This window comes from Dermacentor albipictus, chromosome 2 (genome assembly GCF_038994185.2).
Source record: "Dermacentor albipictus isolate Rhodes 1998 colony chromosome 2, USDA_Dalb.pri_finalv2, whole genome shotgun sequence".
In the NCBI taxonomy this organism is placed as follows: domain Eukaryota; kingdom Metazoa; phylum Arthropoda; class Arachnida; order Ixodida; family Ixodidae; genus Dermacentor; species Dermacentor albipictus.
The window spans coordinates 179632509-179648635 of record NC_091822.1 but is presented as its reverse complement, the minus strand read 5'-3'; the positions used below and the strand labels follow the sequence as shown (position 1 = coordinate 179648635).

The 16127-nt window shown below is 47.3% G+C and overlaps 1 protein-coding gene across 2 annotated transcripts in view; it reads right to left on the bottom strand.

Annotated features, from left to right (window-relative positions):
• The window catches only part of LOC139056347 (uncharacterized), a 184517-nt gene that overhangs the window by 87471 nt on the left and 80919 nt on the right, over nt 1-16127 (bottom strand). For both annotated transcript variants that reach the window (XM_070534512.1, XM_070534511.1), the window contains one exon: nt 676-923. In XM_070534512.1, coding sequence (XP_070390613.1) covers nt 676-923 — 248 coding nt within the window. The remainder of the gene's footprint in view (nt 1-675; nt 924-16127) is intronic.

Here is a 16127-nt window from a genome sequence, read left to right as displayed (position 1 = left end):
CGCCCCCCATCGGAATCTTCTATGCGTTGTGATTCGGCTAGCAGGCATTAATGTATGAAAGGTACAATAAGTACCCCTGTGACTGTTTGCACTACTGTGTTGTCGTTCCTTTGTCCCAAGAGCGACAGAATCATGCGATCAGACTTCATTACATCTGGTGAAATCGCTCACTTATTAATTTGATTCGAACTTGCAGGCTTATAACACGTGAATTTCCATCTCACTAAAGGTATCGCTGATAGAGGAATATCAGAGCTTGATTCAAGGTCACGCTCACACTCACGTCTTTAAATATGCATTAACTTGCACACACTTCTGCTCACACGTACTCGTTCGTCCCTATAACGATGTCCATAAACACTAGCCAGCGTTTGCTGACTATCAGACGAAGGTATCAAACCGAAAAAAAGAACTTTCTATCATATCCAGCCTTCTGGGACAACCAGGCAACCTAATGAGTCTCGAATATTGTCAAGCAGTCTCGCAGTCCGCGGTCAGACGCTGGTGGAGTGGTCGTCGTTTGTCACAAAATATCCACTTTACACTTCGCTTAATTACAACTGCAATATTTTTTTTATTTATTACCATTGACTACTTAACTGGCGGCAGGCGCACAAAAGAGACTACCACAAAGACGAGCCGCCCAGTGACCAGCCACCATAAAGGAGTACTCACCGCAAGGTCGGCGTTTTTCAACGGGGTCGGCAACGGCTCTCCGATCACTGGCTTTGGTTCGTCACTGAAGGCTTTTTTTGTGGCGCCACGCATCCACTCTAGGTGAAAGAGGCAGTCGATTCCATACAAGAGCGCCGAAGCGCAAATTTGCTTGTATGCATCTGTGGCTATGCCACCCGGATGCTGCAAGCCAGTGAGGTCGACACCACCAGCAACTTGTTTAAGTACGTCCAATGAGAAGTCGAGATCTGAAGAAAAAAGTGCGAATAGTGTAAGCAGCGGGTCTCCTTTATACAAGTGTATCCCAGGTCGAAAGCTTTTGGTGGTAATAGTAGTAGTGTTTTATTTGTCTTATATTGCAGAGCAGAATACAGGAAGAGACATTAGAGTATTAATACTGAAACCACAGCTCTTGTATTAAATACATGACACTACGAATAATAAAAGCTTACGAGCAGTTGTAGTAACAGTATCTTCCACGAATAGAGAAAAAGAAATGCAAGGCAAGTGACGGATGAAAACATATTAGCTACATTTTATACGTTTAAAAAGAATACCTGAAAAAAAAGAATGGGATGGCACAAGTTTGATATTAACAGCAAGCGAGTTCCATAGTTTTAGTAGTTGCTATGAGTTATAGGCAATAACTAGAGGTGGGGGAATATCGAATTTTTCGAATAGGAATTGAATACGAATTGAATAGTAAGTATCTAATATCGAATCGAGTACGAATAATCAAACGCAGACCCATACATTTAGAGCAGGGTTATTTACTGAGGTATGATTAGGCGCCACGCCTGTACTGACCAGTAAAAAAAAAAGACGGCTAATTATGAGGCAGAGTTAGGATCACCTTAAACACTAAGCACAAGACCAATGAATCTCATTTGAAAAGGTGCACGAATAGCCTCTCAGCATCTCTCGAGCCTGGTTGTAAACTGGGGCGCGATCGGAGATATTTTGTTCGATACGCGTTCTGTTCAGTTGCTGCAACGTCACAAAGTTGCAGTATGCAAAATTTGTGACAGCGGGGCGGAGAGAGCAGCCAATCAGGAAGCGGTCACCTCCCCGGAAGTTTACCTGCGTCGTTTGTCGTCTGCTCTCAAACAGTATACTACAAAGCCAAATGTTTCTCGTCTTCCAATTGAATGAAATCTTTGTCTAAAAAAACGTATTTTTTCTTCTCAAGCCCAAACACGTTTTCAAATAGCAGTACGTGTGACTACTGCAATTTATAACTATTAGGTTCTTTGCGTCGTCCCTAGGTGGTGTCGCGCACAGCTAGAAGGTAAAAGAAAAAAAAAACGACGGGAAGAGTGGCGCACTTTTCAAGAGGCAGCCACAACATCCCAGTGGCTCGCTGGCACCGATGATGTTGTCGATTTCTCTGTACAACCAACGAATTATTTGTTTCGAGAAACAAAAACGACGCCGGAATTCACTTTCTGCCATTTCTTCAAACGCGTTTCGCACCCCCACCCACTCTCCTCCTTCCTCAAGAAACGCCAGCGAAACAACCGAAGTTTCCAACGGAAGCGCCATTTTCTAGAATTAAACTATGGATCGGATTCAAACGTGCCATTCGTGCCATTCCGCAGCCGAAAAGGCCGCCTGTTGGATCCAATCCAATCCATCAGACGCGCCATGCGAAGCCGTATGATCGCTCCAAACTTCTCAACTCCCGTCGCGTTCGGACGAAATGCTCGGTGGGCGGATGATTGACAGGAGCGTGTCGTCATTTTGACGTCACCAAAAACGGGGCGGCGCCCCGCGGCAGGCGACGTCGGCGCGGAGTAGGCCAATCGCCCGCGCCGGTAACCGAACGAACGCGCCGAACAACCATCTCCGATCGCACCCCTGGCTTTCCAAGAATGAATGACACCTGTGTGATTTTCTCCACTACTGCTTTTTATGCCTTTCCCTCTCACCCGTATACAGCGCTGTGGAGGTGCCCTCGCACGAGAGGCAGTAACGGCGCTGTACTTATCTTTTATCCTTTTAAAACCACTCATCATCATCATGACTAACTTGCCAAAAATTCTAAAGTTGTTGCCGAAATCTGAAGTAGTACGTGGAAACAGAAAAAGGAAAAGCTACTGAAGGATTTTTGTGCCGTAAACACACGCAACAGGATCCGTTGCAAGGGGGAAAAGATAAATTGTTGTAAAGCTGCTATAGGAATATATTGTATAAATACATTTAATGACACACATCAAGCAAAAAAATCACGGGTTGTCACGTAAGCTTCCGCCGCGAAACCGGGAACAAAGCTTGCATTGCCCATTTTCTTTATGCATTGCTTCGAAAACGTTTGTGATTATCTCACTTCTGACAATTCGCGATATTTTGTTTAGTACACCAAGTAACAAGACTACCAGTTCACCGTTGCGAAATATGTGGCTAGTTTTAAGCATTCGATTATAGCGAATAGTTCATTTTAGAAAACGAGTAGTTAGTGTGTTATATCAGATTCATTTTCAAAACAGAAAATACGCGCCACCTTAGCAATAACAAGTCAATCTAAATCAAATCAATATTTGGCTTCACTGGGCGGTTCCAACCAGTAATAAACTGTAGATCTGGGTTACGTATACTGTAAACGTATATGCATGGCAGCAAGATTATATGTAAGGAAAGCTTTAAATAGTAATATATCAATTTGTAGAAAATTGTACTCAAGTGCGCATTATAACATGATATAATAAAACGAAGTTCCTGGTTTTGTCAGTGTTGCAAAGGTCCTAGATTACAAGAACAAGAGCTCACGACGATATGCTGTGGTTATTGTGGTTATGTAAGAAAGCATAGCAAAGCGTAACCTTCGTGAGACGATTTAAATAACAGCCAGCTTTCAGCAGTATCCTAACATCAGAGCTTGACGGTGTTTTTCTGTAAGATATTTATATAGTCTCTAAATTTTAAACGAATATTTAATTTAACGCCAAGAAACTTACACTGATCGGCAGACTTTAAAGGAAACGAGTAAATGTACTGTGATCATCATCATCGTCAGCCTATTTTATGTACACTGCAGGGCGAAGGCCTCTTCCTGCGATCTCCAATTGACCCATTGCAAAAATCTTTCTGCGCATGCGTCAAGCCGGCGGGGCGTGAATCCCCCTTGCGGTGGTTATCGTAACTATAGACTTGGTTGGAAAACAACGCGGGGAAACTCTGGACGGTGTTGCTAGGGAAATTCTGGTGGTTGCGCTAGTGTATTTTTTTTTTTTTCGAGTATGCCGGTTAATTGTGTCGGCTTCGGGTGTACGAACTACTACTATGGAAACGGAAACTCGAGCTTCTTCCTATTTCCATCTGCAAAAACGTATGCGAAGAGGGCTCTGTGGATACCTGCAGCGAGGCGTGCAAACCCGGACGGCTCATTGTGGCAGCCAGCAGAGCATTGTCGAATCTGCGTGTCGATTCACTTCATAACCAGCAAGTTTTCCTTAAAAAAAAACTCCCGAGTGAGCATCGTGTCGTAACCTCCCTCTGTCAAACGTAGCCGATCGTCGAAGCTCATAAATCATCCGGACTACCGTGCCGACAGTGGGCCTCTTCAATTTTCGGAGTTCTTGCAGCCCGGTGGCAGCCGGCTAGTTCTGGTTCTGATAGGAAGTCACGTGGGCTGGGATCCCAAGACAACCCGAACCTGGCCGAAGTTTGCAGAATCGAACGCCGGGACAGCTGGCCAAATGTAAACATGCTACCAGCATGGCAGCGCCCGGCGAGGCCGGCGCGCGCTCCGCGTAGTCGGCCCATATATACGCTTCCAGCTTGAAAATATAGAGGTGCATTCAGGGATACGATCACTTTCGCGCGATTTCGCGCGAATCGGCGCAGGACGCGCACTGGGGAAAGCTTACGTTGCGCAGCGCAACAGATGGCCTCCGACGCGGCGGATGACAAGAGGAGAAATCGCGCGTAAATGATTGTATACTCGAAAGCGATATCTCGAGGATCCCTGCTCGCAGCGATCACGTTGCCCAGCGGCGACGTTGATGAGTTGGCGTCGTGTCATCACAAGACATGCAAAAGCAGGTTATCGGGTACGTCTCATACGCATAAAATTTCGTGCCGACCTGCTTGGGCTTCGATTTCAGGTTTGTTGTGGCTGATTGTGCTTCTCATTTTAACCCTAAGTAGCTGGGGATGCGGCTGGCGCATGAAAATGCACGCCGCCTGTGACCAGCGAAACGTTTCACACATTGGTCGCGATCATGAGAGCAATAAGACAATGTACGTGTGTCTAATGTACCGAGTGCAATCAGTGCATTCTTAGATCAACGGCCTGCACTCGAACACATATCGGTTTCGAGCTTCCACCTAGGCATAGGACGGAGAGACGGAGCGAACACGGGCTAGGAGATATATACATACGCCTGAAATGCGAAAAGGAAGGCCACCAGAGAAAGACGAACCCAAAATGTACCGCAATTTGTGAATGAGCGTCTGTAACTTGCGTGGAACACGATGCAGATAACGTGCACGCATGAGAGCACAGCGCGCTGATCCCCGCCGCGAAGAAGCCTTCAGGGGACATACACACACGAAAGCTTCAAACGGTTCACCACTGCTCGTACAACACCGTTTCGCAATGCGGAACGGAGCGTATGCACCTAAAAAGGTAACGCTAGAAGTAAAGAAATCCGAAGATGAACGTAGACAGTTGGCTGAGCGAGGTAAATTTAAGTCCTCAGCGCCCGCGCTGCAATCCGTAATGTCCCCGCAAGATGGCGGCGAGCGCCCATCGCCTCGTTTAGTCGTCTGCTAGCCAGAGAACTTCTAGAGAGCAGCGAGACCAAAATCGTCCTGGCAGGTTCTGGCAGCCCGCGGGTAGCCAGAACCGTCCAGTGCGGGCAAAACGAACGCCCGGCGGAAGTGCGTAGCGCGGTGGGCGGAGCAACCCGAGAAAAACGAAGACGCTCTGGCTGGCTCTGGCAGGCCGCCGGTAGCCAAAAGTGGAAAATCGAAGAAGCCCAGTGATCACGTACAGGAAGACTGCGGGCGAGGCTGCTGTACGGCGACACAACCTTTGCGTGAAAAGGCAAAGGGACTGCAAACTTAAGTTGACGAACGTGGAGAGGTGAAAATTTGTGTTGCTGCCCTGTGAGTCACGATGTTGGGTCACCATGGATAGGGATTGCGAAAGGAGTGTAGGATCCCGTCGGGGTGTTTATTCGAGTTAGTTCGAGCTGTGAATCGTTCCGGGACCGTCACTATATAGTTTGGCTGCCTTGTTACCGTAGGAGATGCAGCGGTGGCGTAGAGGTAGAACACCCGCCTCGCGGGCAAGAGGTCCGTGGTTCGAATCCCGGTGCCGGCAATTTTCCACCGGATTAAAAAAAAATCCGCGTGTTGATAAAATTGCACAAACAGGCCTGGAGTGTGGCCTGATCCCGGTGACTAGAACCGGTAACGCACTCCCTCACCAGAGCAGGATTGGCCACCCTGGTGCAGTACTTGGCCACAACCTCCTATATGAACACAACAATCAAACCCCGGCCCTCAGTCCCCAGCAGCTGCGAAGCAACTGACCACGGCGGCGGTCAGACCTGCGACGCTGCAGAGGGTGCTAAGAATCACTGGCTCCGGACAGGCCGCCATTGGAATATGAACCTGGCAACGTTTAACGCTAGAACGTTATCTAGTGAAGCGAGTCTAGCAGTGCTATTGGAGGAATTAGAGGGCAGTAAATGGGATATAATAGGGCTCAGTGAAGTTAGGAGGCCAAAAGAAGCATATACAGTGCTAAAAAGCGGGCACGTCCTGTGCTACCGGGGCTTAGCGGAGAGAAAGGAACTAGGAGTCGGATTCCTGATTAAAAAGAACAAAGCTGGTAACATACAGGAATTCTATAGCATTAACGAGAGGGTGGCAGGTCTTGTTGTGAAACTTAATAACAGGTACAAAATGCAGATTGTACAGGTCTACGCCCCTACATCCAGTCATGATGACCAGGAAGTCGAAAGCTTCTATGAAGACGTGGAATCGGCGATGGGTAGAGTGAAAACCAAATACACTATACTAATGGGCGACTTTAATGCCAAGGTAGGCAAGAAGCAGGCTGGAGACAAAGCAGTGGGGGAATATGGCATAGGCACTAGGAATAACAGGGGAGAGTTATTAGTAGAGTTTGCGGAACAGAATAATATGAGGATAATGAATACCTTCTTCCGCAAGCGGGATAGCCGAAAGTGGACGTGGAGGAGCCCGAACGGCGAGACTAGAAATGAAATAGACCTCATACTCTGCGCTATCCCTGGCATCATACAAGATGTGGACGTGCTCGGCAAGGTGCGCTGTAGTGACCACAGGATGGTAAGAACTCGAATTAGCCTAGACCTGAGAAGGGAACGGAAGAAACTGGTACATAAGAAACCGATCAATGAGTTAGCGGTAAGAGGGAAAATAGAGGAATTCCATATCAAGCTACAGAACAGGTACTCGGCTTTAACTGAGGAAGAGGAAGTTAGTGTTAAAGCAATGAACGACAATCTTGTGGGCATCATTAAGGAGTGTGCAATGGAAGTCGGTGGCAACTCCATTAGGCAGGATACCAGTAAACTATCACAGGAGACGAAAGATCCGATCAAGAAACGCCAATGTATGAAAGCCTCTAACCCTACAGCTAGAATAGAACTGGCCGAACTTTCGAAGTTAATCAACAAGCGTAAGACAGCTGACATCAGGAAGTATAATATGGATAGAATTGAACATACTCTCAGGAACGGAGGAAGCCTAAAAACAGTGAAGAAGAAACTAGGAATTGGCAAGAATCAGATGTATGCGTTAAGAGACAAAGCCGGCAATATCATAACTAATATGGATGAGATAGTTCAAGTGGCTGAGGAGTTCTATAGAGATTTATACAGTACCAGTGGCACCCACGACGATAATGGAAGAGAAAATATTCTAGAGGAATTTGAAATCCCAAAGGTAACGCCGGAAGAAGTAAAAAAAGCCTTAGGAGATATGCAAAGGGGGAAGGCAGCTGGGGAGGATCAGGTAACAGCAGATTTGTTGAAGGATGGTGGGCAGATTGTTCTAGAGAAACTGGCCACCCTGTATACGCAATGCCTCATGACCTCGAGCGTACCGGAACCTTGGAAGAACGCTAACATTATCCTAATCCATAAGAAAGGGGACGCAAAAGACTTGAAAAATTATAGACCGATCAGCTTACTGTCCGTTGCCTACAAACTATTCACTAAGGTAATCGCAAATAAAATCAGGAACACCTTAGACTTCTGTCAAGCAAAGGACCAGGCAGGATTCCGAAAAGGCTACTCAACAATAGATCATATTCACACTATCAATCAGGTGATTGAGAAATGTGCGGAATATAACCAACCCTTATATATAGCTTTCATTGATTACGAGAAAGCGTTTGACTCTGTCGAAACCTCAGCAGTCATGGAGGCATTACGGAATCAGGGTGTAGACGAGCCGTATGTAAAAATACTGAAAGATATCTATAGCGGCTCCACAGCCACCATAGTCCTCCATAAAGAAAGCAACAAAATCCCAATAAAGAAAGGCGTCAGATAGGGAGATACGATATCTCCAATGCTATTCACCGCGTGTTTACAGGAGGTATTCAGAGACCTGGATTGGGAAGAATTGGGGATAAAAGTTAATGGAGAATACCTTAGTAACTTGCGATTCGCTGATGATATTGCCTTGCTTAGTAACTCAGGGGACCAATTGCAATGCATGCTCACTGACCTGGAGAGGCAAAGCAGAAGAGTGGGTTTAAAAATTAATCTGCAGAAAACTAAAGTAATGTTTAACAGTCTCGGAAGAGAACAGCAATTTACAATAGGCAGCGAGGCACTGGAAGTAGTAAGGGAATACATCTACTTAGGGCAGGTAGTGACGGCAGATCCGGATCATGAGCCAGAAATAATCAGAAGAATAAGAATGGGCTGGGGTGCGTTTGGCAGGCATTCTCACATCATGAACAGCAGGTTACCATTATCCCTCAAGAGGAAAGTGTATAATAGCTGCGTCTTACCAGTACTCACCTACGGGGCAGAAACCTGGAGGCTTACGAAAAGGGTTCTACTCAAACTGAGGACGACGCAACGAGCTATGGAAAGAAGAATGATAGGTGTAACGTTAAGGGATAAGAAAAGAGCAGATTGGGTGAGGGAACAAACGCGAGTTAATGACATCTTAGTTGAAATCAAGAAAAAGAAATGGGCATGGGCAGGACATGTAATGAGGAGGGCGGATAACCGATGGTCATTAAGGGTTACGGACTGGATCCCAAGGGAAGGGAAGCGTAGCAGGGGGCGGCAGAAAGTTAGGTGGGCGGATGAGATAAAGAAGTTTGCAGGGACGGCATGGCCACAATTAGTACATGACCGAGGTTGTTGGAGAAGTATGGGAGAGGCCTTTGCCCTGCAGTGGGCGTAACCAGGCTGATGATGATGATGATTATGTTACCGTAGGCGCTTGCATAAGGTCTGTATACTAAAATGAGTCTTCGTGCAGACGTCAAGATTGTTGGTTGTCACGTCGGCTAGCTTGTTATCCGCCGCTCATATTCTGCGTATTTTAACGTATGTACCATCACTGGCCATGTTTCCTACGTTTCCTTGGTATGCGCACTAACAGGACAGCGCGAGCCGACTCCCCCCCCCCCCCCCCAACCCCTTTTCATTTTTTTTTTTGCACGCTATTTTGGACTGTGCGCTGCTTTGAGTTGCACGGAGCCACACTGCTATGATTTTCTAATGTGGATTTGCCAGCCACCGCTACGCCTTGTGTTGGCTGGCAAATTCGAAGGACGCTCCAGGCTGCCTTGCACTGTGAAGCCTCAGACTGCAAGAGTTCGACGTCACCGTAACCTATACAAGTCAGGACGGAAACGCTGGTGACTGCTTGTCTCGTGCCCCAATTGACCCGCCGCCGCGCGACGATCCGGACAAGGACACCTCCATGGGAGCAATAAGCGCAGGCTGAACAGCAACGGAGAGATCAAGAGATCCGAAACTGAAGAGTATCGTCGAGTACTGATACGGAAAGATCGACGTCGTCCCCAGGGTATTTGGACGCGGATTGTCTTCGTTTTCCTTGCAAGACCACATCTTCGTAAAGAACTCCCTAGTGCGCACCAACTATATACCTTCTCATTGTCCCCTCATCAGTGAGGTCAGAGGTTCTGCACGAATCCCGTACTCTCACTCACGAGGATACAAGAGAAACACTGCTGGCTGCGCCTGGCCACTGACGTCGTCCATTATGTCAAAACGTGCCGAGACTGGCAGCGACGCAAAACACCAACGACAATGCCAGCGAGATTGCTATAACCAATGGAGCCTCATTGGCGACACCGAGGTTGTCTTCATCGACGATGTGCTGCCGCACATCGTCGATGAAGACAACCTCGGTGTCGCCGCAATCTCCAGTGTGCTGAAGAAGTCCGACAGCTCGCCCGCCTGCGCATCAAGAACCAGCAGAAGCCCGACAGCCAGCGCTTCAATGTTCAACGACGCTACGTGAAGTACCAGCCCGGCGGCAGTGTTTGGGATTGGACCCTAATACGCCGACGTGGAATCAGTGAAAAGCTGCTGCGACGTTTTTTCGACCATTCAAGATCCTGCGACGTATTGCGCTACTGGACAATCAGGTCATGCCTGACGGCATTACGCAATAAATCGGTGCCGCGCACCACCTGAAGTTGTCCATGTGGTGCATCTCAAGCCATCCTATATATGTGCACTAACCAACTTTACAACTTTATTTCTTTGTTGCTTTGTTATTTTTCTTTACTGCGTGTGCTTTTTCGCTTTGTGTTCTATTGGCAGCATCGGTACGATGCTCTTTTAGGAGGGATGCATTGGACATGCGCATAAATTGTTATATTTTTCAGCGACACTTTTTCACAAGCCAAACCCTTTTAAATGTTATCGCTCAGCGCAAGACGCGCCTTTCTGTATCGGAAGCTTCTCGAATGTTATCGCGCTGGTTCTATCCGTTGTCAATTGGTACCGAACCTCGCGCGATCAGACTGTATGCGTGACACGATTCTTCAGTACATTTGGGAAGGCACGTGGGCACCAGCGATTACGCTGTAAACTTCGACGAGTCGTGCATAAATATATACGCGTCTGATGCGCAGATCAGATTTTCGGCAATCGACGAGTGTGCTCGCCGCTACACTCTTAGGCAAAATTACACCCTTTTGTCATACAACGATAATCGTCACCTGTCTTGCCCGCGTTTCCTTTCTTTAACGCGGCGAGCCCGGTACTTTCAAGTAACGAACGGCATGCGCGTTATCAGCATGACATAAGCAGTCCCGACCGGAAAGTAGCGGGCGCGGCGTTTTCAAGAAAGGAAACGCAAGCAAGGCAAATGACGATTGTCGTTGTGTGGCAGAGGTACGCCCCAAAGGGTGTAACTCTGCCTAACACTCTTTAAAAGGTTTACACCCTTTGGGGTGTATCTTGTCCCACAACAATAATCGTCATCTGTCTGGCCCGCGTTTCCTTTCTTTAACGCTGCGAGCCTGGTACTTCCCAGTCACGAACGGTATGCGCGTTATCAGTGTGACGCAGCTTCTCGACAGGAAAGTAGCGAGCGCCGAGCTTTCAAGAAAGGAAACGCAAGCAAGGCAGATGACGATTATTGTTGTGGGACAAATATACACCCCAAAGGGTGCAGCCGTTTTAAGAGTGAAGAGTGTACACTCTACACTCAGAAAATTTACACCCTTTGAGGCATATCTTGTCCCACAACGATAATCGTCATCTGTCTTGCCCGCGTGTCCTTTCTTTAACGCTGCGAGCCCGGTACTTCCCAGTCACGAACGGCATGCGCGTTATCAGTGTGACGCAGCGTTCTTGACAGGAAAGTAGCGAGCGCTGAGTTTTCACGAAAGGAAACGCAAGCAAGGCAGATGACGATTATCGTTGTGGGACAAATGTACGCCCCAAAGGGTGCAACCGTTTTAAGAGTGTAAGAAAAGTTTACACCCTTTGAGTCGTATCTTGCCACACAACAATAAACGTCATCTCTCTTGTCCGCATTTCCTTTCGTTAACGCTGCGAGCCCGGTATTTCCCAGTAGCGAACGGCATGCGCGTTATCAGCATGACACATAGCATTGCCGACAGGTAAGTAGTGGGGGCGGCGTTTTCAAGAAAGGAAACGCCAGCAAGGCAGAAGACGATTATTCTTGTGTGGCAGATATACACCCAAAAAGGTATAAACTTTTTTTTAGAGTGTATCACTGTGCGGGGTGTTGCTTGTTCTGCTGGGTACAGGTTCGACCAATAGACAGCTAATTTCGACACTTGCGCCATGGGCCGCTGTGGTTGGTCACCATCATGACAACGCGACAACGCACACGATGAAGAAAATGACAACCCCGGGTTTTAACGTAGTTAGGTGAAAGGAAACGCTGCCGGAAAGGTAACGCTTCCGTTTTCTTGAAGTGCGATTTCAATTATTTTGTCATACAAGCTCCAGCTGAACTAGAATCTGCTTGGTGCAGGGTTCAAAAAAACTAATCATTCGCGCCTTCTTTCATCTTCCAGGTTCAACATTTGAAGCTCTTATACGTATAATGTGAATACGTTTTTGCACTTGTTAACGTGTTCCCTGCAGACGTTCGCTTTTCCAGGAAGCTTCTTGAGCTCTCAGAAGTCGCCTTTCCCAAAGAAGATAGCAGAGGAGCCAACCAGAGGTCAGGTAGCTCTACATCTATAGTCTCTTCAGCCCCCGTACGCCTTGTACATATGGTGGTTTTGGAGATATTACGAATCATAAAACGGTTTCAGTTTACGTTTCGCTTTCTGCACCTAAACCAAGCATATTGTGCACCTTGTTTCCCAATTTTAAGAACGCGGACGATGTTTCCTATATTTATATGTAGGGTGTTTGAACTAACTTGGGCCAAGTATTAAAAAATGAAACATAGGCGCTACACGTATCGAATTGTCGCAGTATTGTTCCGAGCCATATGAAGCAGGCCATGATATCTTTTTCAATCCGCCAAGCTGGGTAACTAGCAAAGTTTGCTTAATAAACTTTTTACATATTAACTTATTAACTCATGCGAGAGAGCTCCAATACAAAAGTTGTAGCACTTGCTCGTAAACATCGAATTATTTCATCGGTGTTAAGATACCTGCCCTGTTTAATTTCTTTCCAGATTTTCTTTGAAGAGCGCGAAATTCTTTAAAAATATCACGTTACTGTCGGCTAACGCGCTGTGCTTTTGGTGCCCTCAAATGTAAGCTGAACGAATTAGCAAAGGCTGCTCCGCGCACTCAAATCGATTGAACAGGCTGCTGCGGCGCTAAACCTGAGCCAGCGTCGACGACGGGTCCATGTGGCATCGTATCGGTTGGTGCTGGCTCTTTTACAGCAAAGCAGTGTCGAACGCGGTCAATTTCGTCAAAGTATGCCACAGTGGTGCCTTTACTGATGTGCCGGCGTTCATTGGTGAAATTTGTCGACAGCACCTTTGCACGACTGCCGATTAGGCTGACGATACCCCAAGCGATGGCAACACCTCGGTCGAGCAGAAGTGCAGTTAATTGTTCAGCCACACCGTTCTCATTACACTGTTCTTCGCAACTGACAGAGACAAGACTGCATGATAGTGGCGGTATGCAGACGCCTTCGTGGTGGTCACGTCACTATGCACGTTGGCGCTCTTCGTCATGGTTCGTGTTTATCCTGGTTGATAAGGTTATCTCGCAGGCCTGTATGTTAACCACGACGCCGTACTCCCGCAAAAAATTCATTCCAAGGATGCGCACTCTTGTGTACTGTAGCACTTTTATGAAACCCTAAAAGTGGCGACAAAAGCTGTATTTCCTATCTGGGGTCCTGCAGTAAATTTGCCTGTAGGTGTCATTATCTGGCCCCCGGAATTTCAAATATAAGGGCCCGTCCATTGTGTTTTGAGTTTCTCAAGCCTGTCTGACAACCGCTCACTCTCTATGGAAAAGTCTGCGCCAGAGTCAACTAAAGCTATCACTTCGTGCCCATCAATCGGTAAGAGTAGGCTGGCACTCGCAAATTTGTCGACGTTCCGTTCCCCCAGGCTGCTCTGCTTGTTTCTCCATAATAATGGGAGACTTTTGGCGGTTCGACGACATGAAACCTTCCCCTGGCAGATCGCTGCTTTCAGTTTTGGGTTTGGAGAGCGCCCTCTTGCCCCGTCGGAGAGAGTGCGACGGTTCAGCGAAGAATAACGTAACGGAGACGGCGAAGGCGACAGGAGATTAGCTGAGCTGTCTTGTTCCCCAGTGAAACTGTCGTCGAAGCGTGTATGTCTTCCTTGAAACTGTTGCGGAGTGGCAGGTGACATTTCCCGGATGCCACCCTGGCGATGAGGGCGAAAACTATGTGCCCTGGCTCTCCACAATGAAAACGCAATGGTCGGTGAACAACAGTCCCGCGAAGCTGGGCTCGCCCGAAATGCTCCCTCCGTATCCAGGCAGCAACAGGTGGCCGCTGGTGGTACTGTCGTACTGACACGATAGAAAGTGGGCGACAGACAGCGTCTGCGTCGCTGTATCCGAGCAGCTCTATACGCGGCTCGGGACACGGCTCCAGGGAACGGCTCGGGGAGATGCAAACGCTTGCCGGACCTTTTGGCGGACAACTTCAGCGACCGAAGCAACGGTAAACTCCTTCAGTGTCCCTATTTCCTTCGCATTCTCCTCGCGCACAATGTGTCTTATCAGTTGACGCATTGAGGTCCCGTCAGTCGCTGCCAGTACTGCGGCTTCTGCCGGCATAGCTGTCCTGTGGCTTTCCAAATGCTGTGGCTTCCCAAATGGCTATTGCTGTGGCTTCCCAAAAGCTTCTGGGGTCCCTGCTCTACCCTCCCTCCGGAAAAATGAAAGCTCTCTGCCTAAGAGTGACAGTGTTGTGAGTTCCGGCGTTTCTCTGTGTATATCTGAACGATCGCATCATGAATGTGAAAAGCCCAAGGCGGGAATTCTGGCGTCGCCGCTGCAACGACAGCACGTCACCAACTGGAACGAAGCACAGCGTTTCAAATGACGGCGTTTAGCACAGACTCCCGTCATATACACACATTTTGTTTTTACCAATGTTCTATATCGAACTTCTCCTTCCGCCCCCCCCCCCCCGAGAAAATAAAGTAAGTGCAGCTAAAAAACACGATGCATAACTGCGAGTCGGCTTAGTTGGAACAGATTCATTTTCTTTAACTTTTTGTGCGGAAACAAACAGGGATGAAGAAGAGGAGCAACACAAGGACGAGCACTTTCTAACAACTGGTTTTATAAACATTTGTGCGCATCCAGTTGTTAAAAAGCGCTCGTCCTTGTGTTGCTCCTCTTCTTCGTCCCTGTTTGCGCACAAAAAGTTTAAAAAGAAATAAAAAAGCATAGATAGAAAGAAAAAATTTATCAGCCTTTATACGAAACCACTTGCTTTCCTTTCGGATAGCAAACCTCTTTATGACGGCTAAAACCGTTTAAATATATATCACTTAAGTTTTTTCAATTCTTTGATTAAAATTCATCTAACTTTTCTCAAGTACTGGGCGGAAGCAAACCCGCGTCATATGCAGGGCGTCCCAACTATCATGCACTGCCGCGCGACTGGCCACGCGAAGCACTTTGCGTCTATTCGCAGGCTTCTTTCACGCTCGGAAAGAACACTTTTATGTAGCACGTAATGAACAACAGAAAGCCGTTACGAGGTGTCAAGTGCATGTTGCTCTACATTTTTCCCATTGACACTTTTCATCTAATTATACTATTTGAGAAGTTGATGCATTATTGAAAACTTCTCATCTAATTAGGCGGAATAAATAGATGAGTATCTCCAAACGACGGCAAACAACATCACATTTGTTCGTGTCCAGTTACGTGGCATTTGCATATCTGTTCTTTTTCTTTAATTCTCGGTGCGTGATGGTTGGGACACCTTGTATATTCACATAATCTTGTCGGAATATATATTCGCACACACGCCACGCGCGTACTTGGCGGCGGCGGCGGCAGGTGGCGCAGTGTATTCCGAGGGAGGCGCCACCAGGAGGAGCACGGTCGCATACACTTTTCAAATGCACGCCGCGTTTCTTCGGTGGAGATACGCTGTGCCGCAAGAATGCTTAAATGCTAATCAGACTATCACCGGCATTCATCGTGAGATGGGCACTGCTAGATTTTTTTTTCTTTCTTTTCAACGCCGAGAAAGAGGAGTTTTTAAAGTTTCATAATTCAGAAACGGTCCAAGATGAAAACCCGCGGCACGTCTCAGTGGAAAAAGAAAAATGCTACAGGTCTTACTTGTGACACGAAACGCTCAGTCTACCAAAATATAACATAGCCAAATCTTTAGTACGAAAGTATTGAGCTAAGTGCTTCCGAACTTCATTACACCGTGGTAGAGCTGCGTTTGTGCAGCAGCTCTGCACGGCCTCAGACGGGATGTTGTAACGGTTTATAT